The following is an 18,960-nucleotide window of genomic DNA, read 5'->3' on the forward strand; positions in this document are numbered from 1 at the left end:
CAGACGGAACACTCTGATTTGTAAAGAAATGATAAAGGTTTACATAACTGAATGATCTGGCGCAGTTTATAATCTTCTTAGAATTGTGCCCCAATTACTAGATTATTAGAAGGATGCATCTGAAAGGTCACCGGAAAAAATGTTACCTGTCCCTCAGTTCACATCCCGTGTTTACCACAGAGATAAACTCTAAAAATACACCTCATTTAATCTACTTAGTGTGTGGCAGGCCTGCGTCTTTGCCTGCCTGATGGCCAACTTGCACACACACGCTGAGTCAGTCTCAGAGTCTTAGAGAGCAACGTAACGCCTGACTTTAAACAAGGGGCTTTAGCATCCTGAGACCTGCTTTATGGTTTCTCACCTGGTGTCACTCTGCAGTCTGATCTGTGCGGACGACGGCCTCGACGACAGCAGCATGTCGGGCATCCTCAACCTCCGCAGCCTGGGCCGGATCTGCGGATCCAGCAAAGATATGGTAGTTCTGGACAGGGTCAAGAGGAAGAACTCCGTCAGGCGCATGTCAATTATTGAAGATGGTGAACTTGCAGAGGTCCTTTACCTTATTCCTAAACAGTCCATGATGGAGCAGCTGCCCTTCATCAACCCCGACGACTACATCTTGTGTGAGAAATTGTTTAGTTCTGCAGATATGGCAGGTATTGAATTGTTTACTTCCCTATGTATTCAGGTTGATAAGTTGTTGTTTTATTGACTTGTCATTACAGTATATAATTTGGCCATTGTTTGTTATGGATCATATGACATTGATTTACATCAGAAAATGCTAAATGATGATTAGATTGAACATCTTCTGTCTTTTCTTATTACTTAAATGCATTTATGTTGTTTAAAAGAAGTCAAGTTATTATAAACCCTAATGTTGCTCACAGGTTGTATTATTGTTGCTGTTAACAGGCTTATATATACCATCATTCATCCTTTTATATGATATTATATTGAAGGTTTTTGGTCTACAAAATTGACATGTGAGTTTCACATGTCAACATTTTTGTTCAACCCTTTGACATTGTCTGCTCCGTACATAAACAAACATTCATTTTGTTGGCATCCAAAACACCATCTACCTCTGTTAAATTAAAAGTACAGAATGTATTTTTGCAACAACATTTTCTCTTTTTCATATTAACTAGCATTTTTAGTTGCATGTATCGTCAATATTCTACCTAATTTGGTTGATGAAATCACTATGCAGATTAAAGAAGCCTGTGTGTAAAGAAGGCAACTCAAATATTCACAAAATAATGTCTAGAAACATCATCAGCTTGTATTGTAATCACAGAATCATCTGAAGTGAACAACAGAACAATCACATTTTCTGCAGTGAGCATTTTTCAAACATTCGGCTGCTTTAAAAAAAAAAACGTTCCTTTGTTTGTATTCTTCTCTGGTGCTGTAGCCAGGAGAAAAATAAGCTAATAGTGTGAATGACACAGAGAATGGAAAAGAGATTTAGACTAGAGCCTGGATTTGAAATGTTTCTGATACAATAAAGGAAAGAAAAAACAAAATGTTACTCCAAGTTGGACATTGTACAGCCCTGTAATATATCAAATAGGAACATTTTAACTGCAGACTTCAATCTATTTTTTTTTGTTCTACGTGGAAGGTAACAGAACACTTGAAGTTATTTTAAAGAATTTATAATGTTTCCAGGATTGAATGTCAAACACACACACACACACACACACACACACACACACACACACACACACACACACACACACACACACACACACACACACACAGTCCTGCCCTCTGTGTTTTAGACCACCCCCTCTCCTTCACCAGCAGTCCTGTTAGTTCCTCTCCTCACTCTGATCCGCTGCAGTGAGCTCCCACTGACGAGCAGAAATCAACTGTCATGAAAGAGAAAGGTAGACATTTTTATGTGTGTGTGTGAGAGTGTGTGTTGAAGGAGGTGAAAAAAAGGGAGTGTGACAGCTTGGGTTTTCTGTTTGTCTTTTCCTACTTGTCACTGGTTTAAAACTTGTTATTTAGCATTTTGGTCATATCAAACAGTCTTGCAGCTAAGTAATTACATTTGTCTCCAAGAAAGTTAACAATGTCAATGGGACTCATTACTTTACTAACTTAATTACTTCACAAATGTGATTGTTTTGAGTTGACTATTATGATTTTGCTTGAGGTGGCATTTCATTGTGTTAAAGGTCAAAACGAAAATTGCTGATGACTTTTTTTGTATGGTTTTTCTTATCAATGTTTTAACCAATCCTGATGTTTGGCTGTGTGAAAGCTTTAATACTGTTGTTGCCAAGTGGGGAAAAGTGCAAGCATAGCTATTGTAGAGCATCATGGTGGGTTAACCAGCATGTGATTTTTTAGAATGACCTCTGAATTGAGACTTGTTTTCCTTTTGATTTCCATATTATTTCATTAAGTGAACACAGTACTTTTTCTCAATGCTATTACTCAAAGACATTTTGTACTTTACACAGAATGAGAATGAGGTATATTTAAACATCTACATAAAGATTCTGAAAATAGAAACTCCCTACCTCCTTGCACACAGATGTAGATTTTCATAGCTGGAGATAGTGGATGTGTGATTAGCCGTCGTTCTCAGGTTTCTCTCCATTTGCTGTCTTTCTAAATCTACCATTTGCTAATACTTGACACCATATCAGCTTCACATTCTGGAAGAGATCAAGAAAGAGCGGACGACATTTTGGACTCCTAAAATATTTCTAAATGAAGAAAGAGTAAAAACTAAAAGCAGACAAAGGATACTTTATATATAGGATAATACCCCACAGATACTGTATTATGTATTATTATGTATTCTGTTACATAAGCGCAATACAAGGTGTTCTACTGGCAAACAACTACATTTCTAATCAGTAGGAGTATGTCCTGTTGTTGTGTTGGCATCACAGCTCTGTCATTAACAAATAACTGAGGTGTAATCGCACAAAGGCTGGTTTGGATGAATTTTCAGTCATTGTTAGGGTGCCATGGCCAAAAGAACGGGTCACATTCCCAATGGGATTATGCCAAGTTTGGAGATCCTCTACTTTTTAGTTTAATGAAAAGACACAGTACGTTTTGTATCCTTTGTTGACTTCATATATCACAAGTCTTCTTTGAAGCTGAAGGTCAAGTTGTTTACATATTTATTATGTACTACTTATTAGATTTAACAGGAGATTATAGCCACTTACAGGGGGCTTTTATTAACCTTTGGGAAGCATGGTCTCTTAATCTAGTTTGTTACTTCATTCTTGTTACCATAGGGACAAATCTCTCTGTCGTGGGGCCACATACCGATGGTGCTTGACTCAATTTTCTTCATATTGAGTTGGGAACTAATTCTAGCTGTAGGCTATGTGTAAGGACATCTTGTTGGTGTAGTCGAAAGAATGTCAGAGTTAGTGCAGATGAACTGATGTCCCTGTTATCTGGTTAAAAAATGAACTTGTTATGATTTATGTGGAAAAACTATATATGAAAAAAGAGAAGACGAAGCTCATGTGTCTGTTTATGTAGCTGGGTGTCCACACAGCGCTCTCACCGTGCCACATTCTTTCCCCTCTCTCCTCTGCTAATCACATTCAAGACCTCTCAAGTGGGGCTGTGATTAGATTGTACAGGCATCCACTGCTTCTGTCGCCTTATAGACATGAAAGAGACAAAAGCAGAAGGAATGAGGTTCTTGCAAAAGTAAGAGACTACGTTTGGCACACAAGCTCCTCATAAAGCTAATGTTGTTGGGAGAAGTAATGGCTTCTAACTGAACTACTGTCTATATTTTAAAGCACTCTAGTTTAGTGCTCTGTGTAGCTCTGGGCCAAAGCAAATCTGCGGTGGCCCTGAAGTGCAAGACACCACAGCATTTCACAAAACGCCGCAGCATTTCACAAAACGCCGCAGCATTTCACAAAACGCTACAGCATTTCACAAAACGCCCCAGCATTTCACAAAACACTATAGCATTTCAGAAAACACCACAGCAAAACCAATGACATTGCCATTAGCTTATACGCTAGACTTTTTGTCAATTCCAATAATAAATGTTAGCATGCTAACACACTAAGTTTACAGTATTCATTTTTACGATTTTTAACACAGTGAACATTTTTCTGCTCAACAGCAGAATGTTGGTATTGACATTGCGAGCATGCTAACATGCTGATGCTAACATTAAGCGTTAGCTCAAGTAAGATACTTGCTAATATAGGCCTACATTAGCCTAAAAGCGCTGCTAGCGTGCCTGTCGAATCTTGCAGCCTGTTTTTTTTCCTACATTTTAAAACCACTCTGCTCAATGACGAGAAAACGTCACTTTCTTTGTATGACAAAACAATAAACTTGACAGTATACTTTCGGTTTTAAAGGAGGATGACATAAATTAGTACTTTAAAAACAATAGGCTATTTTGCATTTTCAGATGAGATGTTAAGCTTTCTGATAGGTAACAATGATAATGCATTTCTCATGTTTCATGAATTCCTCCCTCTTTTTTAGGGCTAGCTGCTCAGAATGACCCGGGCTCTCTGGGGGGGAAGCGGATCATCCCGTGCTTCAGGTGTGGGGATTCATGCAAGGGACAGGTGCTGCGAGTCCAGAACAACCACTTCCACATAAACTGCTTTACCTGCAAGGGTGAGTACCATCAATAAGTGCACTATTTGACATCCTGCAATCACAGAGTAGGAATATAATAATTTGAGCCTTTAGCATTAAAACCTTTTATTTTCAGAAGGTTAGTTTTCAATTGAGTTGAATTTGCTTGTAATTTTTTAGACAGCTTATTCGTGCCATCAAATTCAATTTCATAGAAAAATATTCTGCATGGCTGTTGTGAGAACCTCCTGGGTTGTCAGACTCAGATTCATTAAAGTTACTTTGTTTTGTGGAAAACATATTTTCTCATCAGGCTATTGTCCCCATTAATTAAACCTGACAAGCTTCTTGTGTTGTTGCCCTTTCATCCCATGTGACGGTGTTTAGAGCACAGAGGAAACAAAGAGACTTTTAGAACAGAGAGTCCTGCAGTAGTGTACAGTGAGAAGACCTGGGCATCTAGGCTCAGTGGGCTTCATCATGTGTATTCATGTGTGTATTATGCAGATACAAAATTGTATTTAAAAATAAAACGAAAAACAAAACATGATGTAAGTTGTAAATGCATAGCTACAGGACAGGAATAGAGCTGTGCAGTAATGCCCTTGGCATTCCTGAGGTGGCAGGTTCAGAGGTACAGTTTCGGATATGGGTTGTATGGTATCAAATGTCTCCAAACAAAGCACGGAGGAAACACTGCCTCACTGTCAATAACATGCCAAACACATGAACACTTTAAAAACTCTGGCAGAATCATTATATAAATAAGCATTGATTGATTGATTGATTAGGTCAGACAGCCCAAATTACATCTTTGATGGATTACATAGTTGCTGTGTACTTACAACTATGAAAACGTGAATTTAATTTAATACAATTCCCAAAACTCTTTCTTTTTAATAATTAAAGAACACAACAAAATGAAAATGTCAGTCAAAAGTCAACCTGAGCAAACCAATACATATAGGAAAACAAAAGAAGGAGTTCTGCCTTTTATGTGGTTTAGTCTTATCTAGCAGTATTAGCTGACCAAGTAGTCTGATACGTAACTGTAGGAGAGGGACAATGCATTTTTCACATTAATCCATTGATCCAAAGATAATTAAAAGAAAAATGAATGTAGCTTTAATGTTTTCTGTTGTCATCTGTCTCTCCCTGTATGTCTGTGTGCAGTGTGTGGCTGTGACCTGGCCCAGAGTGGCTTCTTCATGAAGAACAGTGACTACTACTGCCCGCTGGACTTCCAGAGGATTCACGGCACGCTCTGCAACAACTGTGGGGAGTTTGTGGAGGGACAGGTGGTCACAGTATTGGGGAAGACCTATCACCCAGCTTGCTTTGTGTGCACCGGTTGCAAGTAATTAAGAAAACAGAATCATGGGAGTTTGGATGCAGAACAATTATTTTTCTTGTGGGGTAAATAATTGTCTCTTTCTCTGTTTCCTAGACAGCCATTTCCTGCTGGGGACTGCGTCACCTTCAGTGGAAAGGACTGCCTCTGTCAGCGCTGTATCCGACCCGTGTCTCCAGTTCTTAATCCTAAAGACCTCAGCTCTTCAAATAGTAACTGAACTTTTGAACTATTGATTCTCTGAGCATTAATTCCATTTGATCCAGTGTTGACAGCAAACATATTAACGAAGCTTTAAAACAGACCCGAGACTCTGATCCCATGTGGACAAAATCAGACAGAGGATTATGCATTTAACAATGGTCCGCTGTGGCCATAGGACTGAGTTTACATTACCTTAAAAATCCCCACAATCCCCCTGGGATCCTGCAACGTGAATGACTCACTTGACCTTATCTAGCTGACAACTATATATAGGGCAGAGATCAAAAGGATTCAGACTCTTAATACCTCTGGATTAAGTAGCTCTCTCTTAAGTACTTTAAATAAAGGGGTTTATTAAAACAAATCTAAAGGAAACAACATAGACACTCAAATTGTATTCATGTATATCCAGAAATCATATCAAAGAACTGAGTTGCTTCCTCATGTTTCCCCAGATCAAGTAGACTCAGCCCATTAAGTTCAATGTGCACATTTAATTCAATTTAAACAAAACGCATGAGCATATTTAGGTGTCAAGCGTTAAAAGGATAGTTGGGATTTTTTAAAGTGGGATTATATGAGGCTCTTATTCCCAGTAAGTGTATTACCTAAGGAAGCTCAGGAATGTACTGCGATGGATGGAGGCATCAGAGAACATGTGCTACAGTAGCCACCTAAAAATATCTATATCAATAAGAGTGTCTGCTGTAATTATACTTACATTCACACTGCTTCACCTTGCTTTCAGACACATTTTTGACAGGTGACTGAAGCTGTCATCTATGGTCTTTTCAAAGCTATAGTAGACTACTTATATACCATAGGGATAATGGGGGTTGCTAGTCTGCTGATGCCTCGATCGGTTAGTTTGTTTTTGTTATTGTGTGACTTTGGTGATTCTGAACCATCCTTTATAACACCAAAATAACACCATAACAACAGCAACCCCTGTACAATGACTGTTTCCTGCCATGGAGTCTGGTTGCTTTGAAGGGATCCTAGATTACAGTTACCTGAGGCTTGCTAACCACCATCTACTGTAGGAAATACCCTCATAAATCACAATCACAATCGGTTTTATTACCAAGTAGGTTTACACATACGAGGAATTTGCTTTGGTATATATTTGATAAATACCCTCCTCTATGGCATTGCCCCAACTATGTATAACCATTCGGCAACAGTTGTCATCCATCCCTTGGACTCTTACTGGATATGTCCTGTATGTGTTTTCAGACTGCTCTGGCTGTGGCAGATCCATCAAGAACGGCCAGGCTCTGTTAGCGCTGGGGGGGCAGTGGCACCTCGGCTGCTTCAAGTGTAAAGCCTGCAGGAAGGTGCTGAGCGGAGAATATATCAGCAAGTAAATACAAATCTGTCATTTAAAAATATTTTCTCAATGAAGTTTATTTTTTCTAACAAAATAAGGTTGGAATTAGAAAATATGTTAGCAAAATGTATAACTTAGACACATTAAAGAATATATGATTTTAATGTCAAGTGTCTTTTCTTTCAGAGATGGCGTGGCCTATTGTGAGAGGGACTACCAGATTCAGTTTGGGGTACAATGTGACGCGTGTCAGAGGTTTATCACAGGAAAGGTCCTAGAGGTGAGACAGCTTTATTTGTTCAGTTTTTCTCCTGGTTGAATGATTAACATAACATTGGCATTTTTTGCAAAACACTGACTTTTTTTAACTTATTCTTATTTTTATTATGACATCTTATCTTGAGTGTATTTGTTTGTTGGCCCCTTCTACTCAACACATGTTTTATCTAACCTATTTTGCTTATAAATTGTTTCTGAACTGTTTAATGTGGAAAAAATATATCAAAAAATATATTTTTGTTGAAGAACAAGTTGAAGATATACTTTATATATAAAGGAAAAAATATATCAAAAATATATGTTTTACTTTATATATAAAGTATATCTTCAACTTGATTTGAGGAGATATTTTAAAGTACATTCAGAAGATTAAGAGTTAGGGTGTTGTATGTTAATTGTTGGTCTATGTGATAATGTCTAAGTCTGAAGTTGTTGCCTTCCTCATCATCAACCTACAGGCAGGGGAGAAACATTATCACCCCAGCTGTGCAAGATGCAGTCGATGTGACAAAATGTTCAGAGAAGGCGAAGAAATGTTTCTGCAAGGTCAGTGTGAGAAATACCTGATGTGGGTGTGCATGTTTTTATTGTGAGAATGGGGATTTAAGCCTGTGATGGATACATATATTAAAAAAGGTTGTCAAATGCAGTCTAGATTTTCAGTGTCTAAACTGTGAATTGATTTTGAAATACTGTATTTTTTTGCCTTTATGTCCCTGCCTTCACAGGATCAACAGTTTGGCACCCTAACTGCAGAAGCAACAGCAGAACAGATGACAGTTACATGGTAAAACCACCTTAACTTAACACGTCTACAGTGAAACATCTTATATAACTCGTATCAAAAATATCTCCGAATACTGGATAATACCCAGCAGGTGTAATTGCTGTTAAAAGGAGGACGCGAGTGTGATATCTTTCCACGTCGCTGTCCTCACATTTTCTCTTCCTTCCCAGGCCAGCAGACCAAAAACACCTTGTCTTGATTTCTTTTTCCCCCATCAAAAAATGAAGGTTAATATCGTGAGCAGACCTGCCGTTTGCAGCGATGCTTTTCTAGAGGGAGCAGGCTGTAGTCTCACGCTTTGAGATGAACTGCACTCGCTTGTTTCACTTGCATCACTTTGCTCACCAGGCTTCAAGTGTGCTAGTTCAAGGCAGCAAAAATATGACTTCTTAAAAGTTACATTTTTGCCTACTATCATTAGTAAATTCAGCCTATAAATGTGTAGCAGCTGTAAAGTATAACGTTGTTCCAATATGTATTATATTTCATACAAAACATTTTAAAACCATGTTAGCTGTAGAATGATGCATGCTTGGCTATTTTATTTCCTGCTAAATATACACCAATATGTGATTATGTAATATGCAAACGAAAATCCTGTCTGATAATGTTAGCTACAAATAAAGGTTTTTTATTATTGAGCATATTACAATTTGGAGCATTGCACATAAACTGCATGATGCCAGGCCCACTGCTTCTAGTTGAGATCTAAGGACCAAGTTGTGTGACGAGAAATTGCCTGAGCATCCTATGAGTGAAACTAACTGCTATTTATTTTTTTAGCCCACTAGATCCTCATCAGAAAGCTCCAGTTCCCGGCCGGGCTCCTGCACCCCGGGGAGTCCTGGGCGAACCATCTGTGTAAGTTCTAGTGACGACATCTGCTTTACACAATTCACGTGGCTTGATTTGACATTTGATTTATCATTTATTTGTACAGGCGAGTCGCGTGGATAAGGTGTTTCTCTTGCAAGATTTTTCTTCATGTCAATGAAGACAAACATTTTAGGAAAATAGCCAATGTGGAAAAAATAATATTTAAGCATAGTTTTTCAGCTTTACCTTGACTGATCGGAAAGAGTTTTAATGCCAGAGGAGAACAAATTGATTTCAATTGTGGTTGACAAAAAATCAACCACATGTTGAAAAGGAATTTAGAATCAATTTGAATTCAATTCTGAATTTGATTACAAAACAACTTGTTGCTTTTGGTATCCTGTAGTTTCCTCGATCCAGTTTATTATGTTCCATAGACTGTAATTACTTTGTGAGGAATAAACTTTCCCCCTATCAAAACATGATATGAGCCAGGAACAACCTACCTTACTTAAAGACAGAGAAATAGAGAGTCACAGATTACAGTGTTAATCTGTCCAGCTCATGTGCCAAAAACAGTTTTGGTGGGATTAAAGTTGTATTCCTCGAAGTCTTGTAATAAACCACGTCTGACCTTTCACCTGACGTAACCCATGCTGTCTGCTCCTTCCTTGTCCTTCCTTCCCCTCACCCCCGTCCTCCTCTCTCCTCCCTCTTCCTGGTCCCAGGCAGTTGCCTTTGTAGTCCAAAGTAGAGGAGTTGTCGTGCACAGACTTATAAGACATCATATCAGGATGCTCTATTTCATATATAGCCTTGACTCTGGGAATGGCTGCTAAATCTCGGTAATCAATGATCTCATTATCTACTTTTGCCTGGGACCAGGAAGAGGGAGGAGAGAGGAGGACGGGGGTGAGGGGAAGGAAGGACAAGGAAGGAGCAGACAGCATGGGTTACGTCAGGTGAAAGGTCNAATGTTTTATAAGAGGAAGTCATCAGTAAAATGATCAAATCAGGAATAAGAAAAATTACCAAAGGTTTGAATTCTTAGGTTTCCACATGAAACCAAGAAACCGCCAAGGCACACNGTAATTTTTCTTATTCCTGATTTGATCATTTTACTGATGACTTCCTCTTATAAAACATTTGAAAGAGGCCCTATTATGCTTTTTAGGGGTTTCCCTTTTCTGTAATGTGTCTGATTTTGTTATGCCTGAAATGGACTCCTTTGTTTACTTCTGTAACATAGTGACATCATGTAACACTTGCGCTTCTATTGGCTAGCGCTCCAACACATTGTACGTGATAGGCTAAGAGGCGGGACATCTCTAAGTGGTTCACCAATCACAACAGAGCCGGCCAGCTAACCAATCAGAGCAGACTGGGCTCTGGTTTCAGACAGAGGGTGACAAGAGGTGCTGCAGCACAGGCAGTATGAGAAAAATAAAGAGCTTTTTCAACAGTAAAACGTGAAAACATGTCACAAAATACAAATTATGAAATGGGAAAAGGAACATAATAGGGCCCCTTTAAAAGATGCATGTTGGTTAGGGTATATTTGTTATATATATGATATGTTTTTTTCTTTTTTCATATCACACTTGTTAGATATACAAGGCTTTTATCTAAAGTGTCTAATGTGTATGTTTATTTCTGATTTGATTTAGTCACCAGGAAGCGTATCTGTAAACACAGAGGTGAATATTTGTTTTAATAAGAGCAGACGTATTCAACACACAAAATAATGTCGATTTGTTTTGCATTCACACTAGTTTTGTGTCCATCTTCTTTCAAGGAGAGTTTTGAAATCAGAAAGTCCATGCCAACATCTGCCAGCCAGGGAACGTTCGGAGTTCATTCACTGCACAATCGTCACAGCTACACTCCAACTCTGTCCAGGTCACCGCAGCACTTCCACCGGCCAGGTGAGGAAAACACACAAAAGTCAAATGATCTGAATCTTCTTATCACCTTTTCATAGATATTAGCCCACCTCTGCTCACGTATTCTTTTGTTTTACCACCTTCCCTTATCCGCTCTGCTTCCACAACTCCTCCTTCCGCTGCTTTCGTGGAATAACACACAGGATTGATGCTTTCTTCCTCTTTATTATCTGGCAACAATGACACATGCCCCACTCCCCCTTTATGTCACAACTTTCTCCCTCACACTAAAGGTAAGAACCCCTGCTCTTCTGCCACCTTTACTGCATCCCTTCCCCCCTCCTGGTTTGGCCTTACCTTTTTGCTTTCTTTTATATTTCCTATCAAACACTTGTATTTAATACCTAACCCACCATTTTATGTTCTAAAGCAGGGGTGTCAAACTCAATTTCATCACGGGCCACATTCGCATAATGGTTGCACTCAAAGGCCCGGTTGTAACTTTAACACTATATAAAAATACATATATAAATATTTAATATATATAAAATAATTTATTATATTACATCAAATTGGATTATTATCGGATAGGGTAATAACTTCATAATTAACTCGGTCTGAAAGCAGAAGTCTAGGGCAAATAATTGCAAGTCTCTTCAGTAAGAATGTCACAAAATGATTTTAAAAGACATTTTGAAAAAAAAGTAACATTTTCAAAAAAAAGTCAATTCTGAGAAAAGGGCAAATTCTCACAAAAAATGCATATTTAGAGGAAAAAAGGTCAAATCTGAGAAAAAAGTCAAATTTGAGATGCATTGTGCTCCATGGCAACGTGCTTCTGTAAATCGCAACCGTGTAACCGTATAACAAACATATTATATTCTTTGCAAGCTCTTATGGGGCCACATAAAATGAAGTTGCGGGCCGGATTTGGCCCCCGGGCCTTGAGTTTGACACCCCTGTTCTAAAGGGACTATGGTACGTTTGATAAAACAATAATTTAAGATGACAAAAGTTCTAAAAACAAACTGGTTTAAGTTTCAAAGATGGATTTATTTTAGGACGGATGGCACAGAGATGTGATGTATTTTATTGTTAGGAAGGCTGAGCCATCTAGTGGTCAAATGTCATTGATCAATCGCCCACTGATCATCCCTTTTTTCCCAATTTGCATATTTGACTTGACCCTACTTGTACTTTTCTCTTGTTCTGCCACCTCTCTAACTTCTTCCCCTGAAAGAAAGAATCCTTTAAATAAATCTACATCAAAGTAGGTATTTATAAAACGGGTTTGATTGATTAAATAAGTAAATATTCCTGTGCCTGTTCCCGACATCACTCACACATTCCTCTAAAGCCGTGCCTATTTATAGAAGTGCTGTGAAGCTTGTTTTATCATGTGTGTGTGGATGAAATATGACAAGCTCTGACCGCTAATCGCTGGCATGTGTTTTTTGTGGGGGATGAAAATCCCTCACAAACTACACGGCCTTGATTTTGTATAAGAATCGGTGTATTGTCTTTATATTCAATAATAAGAAACATTAGATCCTTAAAATATTCTCGTTGATGTCTTCTGAATCTGTACAATAACATGAAATGACATTTAAGAAACATCTACAGAGGTTTTTGTTTGTAAATGTCATTATGGCTTAAGCTTTTGGCAGTTCTGGCCTGCTTTTTATGTTGTAAAAGTTATTAAGATGATTGTAGATATACATATACATTATGCTAATTCTGGTTCCAGTTCTTTTCATAGAATGTCCTCCAAACTACAAGTAGATATACATATATACCATATTTAGACATTGAAAAAGGAAAAATGTACTACAGCAGGTTCTTACTTCCAATGTTCATTTATTTTTGTTCTACTGTGTGATATGTAACAACAAATCATCTGCTAACGTTGCATTTTCTTCTATCAGCAGACGAAGGCTTTAATATGTACAGACGACCACCAATTTATAAACAGCAAGGTATGATATGACCCTTTTTATCTTTGTGTCCTTTTTCAAAGTCAGTTAAAATGCTGCTTGAATCTTTTAAAGCCTCTGATTATTATCTCCGTGGTGTTTCATTTCATATTTTAATCGCCTGGACAATACCTTACTATATAATTTAGTTGTAAATCTAAAAATAGAGCAGTACTGAGAAGTATGTTTAACAGATCAATTAGCAAAAGGCTAAAAACAGAACCAGGGGAAGTATATCTGAATTAGTCAATCGGATCTTATTTGCACAAAGAGCCGAGTCTGGTTCTAATTCGTCTCATGAGGAGCTAATCTGTCTGTTTCACTTTCACATAGAGCCAAATTCCTCCACATCGCAAACAGCCTCTTTGCCTGGATATGGTCGCAATGGCCTCAATCCGGTAAGAGCAACATCACTGATACATAATCCGTCTGTGTGAACTATTGTGTAAGGCTACTGGGTGACCTTTTGATTCTGTATGTGGAATTGGTTGCTCTAGCAACACATTATGAAAGCCAAACGAGGTTTGTCCAATTTATAGCAGTTACTAAAATGAATGATTGATTGTTGTTTCCTCTGTCTGCCCCCTGTCGGTTCTTCTAATACAGCCATGGTCAGCTGATTACTCACATTACAGCAGTGACAGATTTAAAGGTAAGTATTTAGACATCTTTATTTTTATCATGGACTTTAGTAATCACTATAATTATTTTGGAATATTAATTCGTGTTGCTTTTTCTTTGCCTCCCCCCCCCCCCCCCCCCGCCTTCCAGACTTTAAGGTACGTGAAAATACTTTAAATCCCTGCTTTTGCTTTCTTTGCTTTCCTTTTTTGTTTTCTGCATTTCTAAAGGACTGGCCTCACCACAGTCTGCATGGGCATGTTTTATCAAGTAACTCAATTGAATTCAAATCTGTAATTATATAGCAGTGGCTACAGCTTGCAGAACTCTTCATTAATATGTATATTGCATGTATTACATAACTAACTCTTACCCCACATTTTACAAATATATCTTACTAGCAGTCATTTGGCCGTTTGGGTTTTATAATTGAAGGGATTAATCCTATCATGAAATGTTCCCATTGCACGTGTTTGCTTCATTCTGTAGCTCATCCATGACGGTCAACATCCATTAGCACGAATGGACAGAGGAGTGTCCATGCCTAATTTGTTGGAACTGAAAGCAAGTATTGTTTGTATATTCATGTGTGCTATACAAGAGTTTTCCCTACAACAATGTATCATGTTCTGCACCTTCAGATAACAGAATACATGTTTCAAGGACAACGTCATTATTATTATCCTGGCATCACTGAGGCACAGTTACTATAGATACTATATGACGGTGGCCTTGAGGGTCAGAACACAACAACATATACACATTATAGGAGAAAACACTATCTCAGAAAAAACATTTTATGAAAAAAATTAAATAATAGTTAATGGTGGCCATGAGGGTCCAAACACAAACACATTGCGTAAAACACAGCAATATTTCAGTAAATTATTTCATTTTTGTTAAAATTTATTATTTCTGGGATGTTGTGGTGTTTTAACACTCAGGGGCCACCGTACTATTTAACTATTATGCATGACAACAGTGCAGTGGTTATACAGGATGCATATTTGCATGGGACGTGATGCTCTAACTCCATCTGGTATCTCAATGGCTGGTAGGGAAACCACACAAACGATTGTGTTTAGGTGTAGCTTCTGCAAGAATCGACTATGAAAGGATTCTCAACCAGCCTTTGTTTTGTCAAGGTCTACCCGTATGAGCTGCTCTCAGTTGGTAGTCGAGGCCGAGTGAAGCTTCCCAAGGATGTTGACAGAACAAAACTCGAGGTAAAGTAACTTGAAAAGCATTATTATTATTAAAGTGGATAAACATGCTTAGCATTATTTTTTATCTGTATTAAAACACCTTCACTTCACATTTGCCGAAAGGGTAAAATATCTCTTTAATATTCTTAATTTTACCTTATAATAAATGCATGGCCTTGTGTCAATACTACACACACCATGCCTTACACCTACATAGATGTTAATACATTCCTCTACAGTCACATCATCTGCTTTTTCTGAAAAACCGGTTGAAGACATTTGTTGTTTCAGTCAAACGTACAGTGTTTTGTTTTAGAATAAGAAATGCACCAAACGGATGATCTGTGCAGCGTTTCAACAGTCCATGTTATTCATTACTGCTTTCCTTTGCAGCGTCACCTATCCCCGGATTCATTCTTTGAGTTCTTTGGCATGGGCTTTCAAGAATTTAACGTCCTTCCACTGTGGAAACGAAACAACATGAAGAAGCGGGCACATCTCTTCTGAATGCTGACTGATGCATGCTTTGACTCATTGTTAATATGCAGTATATATTGTGTTCTGAAGACCCCTTAAGTTTATTTCTAAAAACTAGAACCAGTATTGTGTTTCCCAGTTACTTTATGTGGGTTATTGTTTTGAATATTGTTCATATGTATAATACCTCAAATCAAAAGTGAACGTGAGAACTCAACTTACTATAAGGCCTTCGCTAATAATATTATTTTATATTTTCAGCCCCAACTCATTAGGGAATATGTTTATATTCGACGATACAGCTGTTTACAATCTCCAATTATCATACATGCAACAGGAATTGTGGCTTTTTTGTGGCAAACATGGGAAGAAGAGACAGTTAATGTTTCAAAGCAACACTTTTTTCCATGCAGACAAGCTAACCGAATCTTAACCTCTAAGATTTTCATTGACTTAACTTTAAACAATGTACAGTTGTTGAGTTCAACTCGATAGCAAATTGCTCATATTTCATTTAGTGTTGATTGTGCATTACGCTGGTTTATGATCAGTGACAACATTTTTAAAGTATGGGTTTGGCATTTTCACTTTTTTCTGAATTTATATAGACCAAGCAATACATTTAGAAAAAAAGTGGCCAGGGTATTTACAGGCTGTGAAGCTTGCTAAAGTGAACTTGTCCTCATTAAAAGCCTGTGTAGATCATTATTGTACCCTTTCTTAAAAACATGTCATGATACCTGATGTATACTGAAGGAATATACTGTTTTAGTTCTTTTTATTTCTTTAATCACACTTGGTTGTCTCCTGAATACACAATTGCTTAGCTATAGCTTAAAAGAAACCGTTTTGAGTGACTAAAGGCTCACTCAAATGTGCCTAATCGGACTTTGAACGATTAGGGTAATTTGAAACTTTTTTTTATGTTTTCCCCTAACTTTTTACTGTATGTGTTACCTCCCATCACACCATCTCAAGCGCCCTAAATAAATTCTTGCCCTTCTTACTTAAGTTGAGCAAATGAATGTTTCTTTATTGACAGAATGAGGTTGGTGAGGCCATATTTTTGCACATGTTTTCAGTTTTTTTTTTTTTTAGCATCTCCCAGGAGAATCTTCCAGTCTGGATCACCAACTTGTAAAAAAAGAAGAGACACTTTTTCAGTCAAAATCCATACCATGTATATCACATCACAAAATTACGGTGCACTTTACATTTGTTTTCATAAAGCTATTTGTTTTTTCTATTTCTCTTAATGTTATTCAGTCTTAAACCAACAGATGGTGCCATGGAGCCTGAAATCAAAACACCACTTCATCATTGCTTTGCATGTTAATAATGAACATTTGCCAAGCTTTTTTTTTAAAGCTTGTATTATCATTATATTTGCGAAATTATTTTCTTTACTTGCATCTACCAAAATGTAGTGTTTATAGTGTAAAAATTGCTAAAATCATAGTCCCTTCCATAGTAGTTTACTAGAACCATGAGTAACAGGACACATGGGATAATGAAAGCAGATTAAATCATCATAAAGTGAATTACATTCCTGCTTTTTATCAGTCATTTACTCATCTGTCCTAATCGAATGAGTTAATTAAGCAACGGTTTTAAAGTGTAATTTCAAACGGAAAAATATTAAGAGTTTAGACAATATTTTATGTAAAGACTGGTAGGCTAGGACAACTATGTGCATTTTATGGCTTTAGACTTTTGCATGCACACATCGCAAGAAAGATCAAATAAACATAGTCATACAGTGTTATCATGTTTATTTAAATAAAGTAAATAGTAAAGTCTCAATCCATAATGCATCATTTTCATCTGAGGCAACAGTATCCAATGTACAGTATGGAAGTGAAAGAAAGAAAAATGTTTTGTCAAGTAGTTGTTCTGCTTTTTTAGTTCTGTTGCAAAAAACATGCAAAAATACCAGCAAACAAAACATTATTACTCCTGAAAAAGGCAACCTGAATAAATATATGTTTTTTCATTGGGGACTGAACAATATTATCTCAGGCTAACCTTGATAACAACACAGTTTCACACAGAAGTTGTTGTTTTTGTTATCATAGGCTCTTTAAAGCCCACCTAGCTTGAGCGAAAGCATTGGAGGATTACGAGGCTTTCTATTGGTCAGTTATCGCACACGCTCGGTTGTGGGTGTTTGTGATTGGTCGACATTGCTGTCACTCACCACTCCACTTTCTCCTGAGCACCTCCCCGTCTCTCCACCGACTGGCCCAGGCGAGGATTTTCATCGAAAACATTCACCGCAGACTGCGTACCAGAGCCGGGGGGAAACGGTGCTACGACGAACGGAGAACCGACGCTATGGACCCAACAGCATGACAGCCGACTCCATGGCGTTTTTTGAAGTTGGTGTTTAGAGGCGTTAAAAGGATTCAACAGCAATGAATGCGGTATCACTTGTCAGATAGAGAGGGGCCAAAGTGGACTATCCCTCCCTCGGTAGATGCCTTCCGCCCGATGGAGGCTGACGAGACCTTTGCAGCGAGTTCGAGGCCCGGAGGGTCACCTGAGAAACACCTCGTTGCAGGACGCAATTAAGGACAAGACCGTGCACACCTGTCTGCGCTTTCGAGGACTTACTAGACAAGTTGTTAGTGAGCACAACAACAAAAGTTAGCTGCGGGAGGCGAACCCCCCCTGCACAAGATGACTATCATAGATATCACTTAGCGAGAGGTTACTCACCGCCTCAGGTAACACAGGACAGGTGAACAACGTTACTCTTTAAAACGGACTGCACACTTTTAAAAAGTCACACCAACTAATTTGTCTGCGAGAATTCAGCAGTTTTTTTTTTTAAGTTCTGTTTTTTACTCACCAAGAGTCAACCATGTCACTCAAAGACAATGCTTGTCGGAAATTTCAAGCCAACATTTTCAACAAAAGCAAATGCCAGAACTGCTTCAAGCCCAGAGAATCTCATTTGCTGAACGACGAAGACTTAAATCAGGTGAACAAATAACATGTCATACTTGTAATTACTGTCTGTGTAAGCTATATTAATGATGCAGTGAAACCCTGTTTGTATCACTCCGTTTGATGTGCACATTTCAGAGGGTTTGTCATATGTCAATTGACCATGAAGTGCAAAGGTCAGGTTAATTGGACATAATTAGTTTCCAGCCCAAGGGCGCATATTGACCTCAATTCATGCAGATATGGCTCCACCCAGCTCCATGCTTTCCACACAGTAGCTTCTATCAGCTGCTTCTGTTGGCTATTTTCAGTTACAATCATATCTCAGTTCTTGTTTTTATATTTCCCTCTTTAAAGTTCGTATAATGTCCAATCTTATGTGTATTATCCTAATTTCCAATGTCCAATGCTAGTTCAAAAATAATTGGAGACTACAGTATGAGGCTGACATAATCTTTGCACTATTAATCCAACATGAAG

General features: G+C 38.0%; 2 protein-coding genes across 5 annotated transcripts in view; both read left to right on the top strand.

The window, feature by feature from the left end:
* The first annotated feature begins 1,821 nt into the window (after positions 1 to 1,821).
* Positions 1,822 to 16,542, top strand: LOC104958648 (actin-binding LIM protein 1-like). Of its 4 annotated transcripts, XM_010786408.1 has the most exons (20): positions 1,822 to 1,898; positions 4,507 to 4,644; positions 5,779 to 5,962; positions 6,053 to 6,168; positions 7,397 to 7,523; positions 7,677 to 7,770; positions 8,228 to 8,315; positions 8,498 to 8,556; positions 8,727 to 8,783; positions 9,340 to 9,417; positions 11,040 to 11,069; positions 11,168 to 11,297; positions 11,459 to 11,548; positions 13,181 to 13,231; positions 13,562 to 13,626; positions 13,835 to 13,880; positions 14,000 to 14,007; positions 14,339 to 14,413; positions 14,995 to 15,075; positions 15,448 to 16,542. In XM_010786408.1, exons 1-20 carry the CDS (start codon positions 1,886 to 1,888, stop codon positions 15,559 to 15,561), a joined length of 1,644 nt encoding a protein of 547 aa, XP_010784710.1. In that variant the 5' UTR covers positions 1,822 to 1,885; the 3' UTR covers positions 15,562 to 16,542. The 4 variants fall into 4 exon arrangements, with proteins under 4 accessions (XP_010784710.1, XP_010784712.1, XP_010784713.1 ...); XM_010786410.1 differs by lacking the exon at positions 14,339 to 14,413; XM_010786411.1 differs by lacking the exon at positions 11,459 to 11,548.
* A 1,203-nt stretch (positions 16,543 to 17,745) lies between these two features.
* The window catches only part of LOC104958654 (myosin phosphatase Rho-interacting protein-like), a 28,936-nt gene continuing 27,721 nt past the window's right edge, over positions 17,746 to 18,960 (top strand). Inside the window, exon 1 of the mRNA XM_010786417.1 lies at positions 17,746 to 18,514. Coding sequence (XP_010784719.1) covers positions 18,395 to 18,514 — 120 coding nt within the window. The 5' untranslated portion in view covers positions 17,746 to 18,394. The remainder of the gene's footprint in view (positions 18,515 to 18,960) is intronic.

The sequence above is a fragment of the Notothenia coriiceps genome, unplaced genomic scaffold (genome assembly GCF_000735185.1).
Source record: "Notothenia coriiceps isolate Sejong01 unplaced genomic scaffold, NC01 NC01_scaffold00029158, whole genome shotgun sequence".
Lineage (NCBI taxonomy): Eukaryota > Metazoa > Chordata > Actinopteri > Perciformes > Nototheniidae > Notothenia > Notothenia coriiceps.

Coding starts and splice junctions, on each gene's coding strand:
- LOC104958648 (XM_010786408.1), top strand. Junction 8,557..8,726: donor GAACAGATGACAGTTACATG/GTAAAACCACCT, acceptor CTTCCTTCCCAG/GCCAGCAGACCAAAAACACC. Junction 14,414..14,994: donor CTAATTTGTTGGAACTGAAA/GCAAGTATTGTT, acceptor TGTTTTGTCAAG/GTCTACCCGTATGAGCTGCT.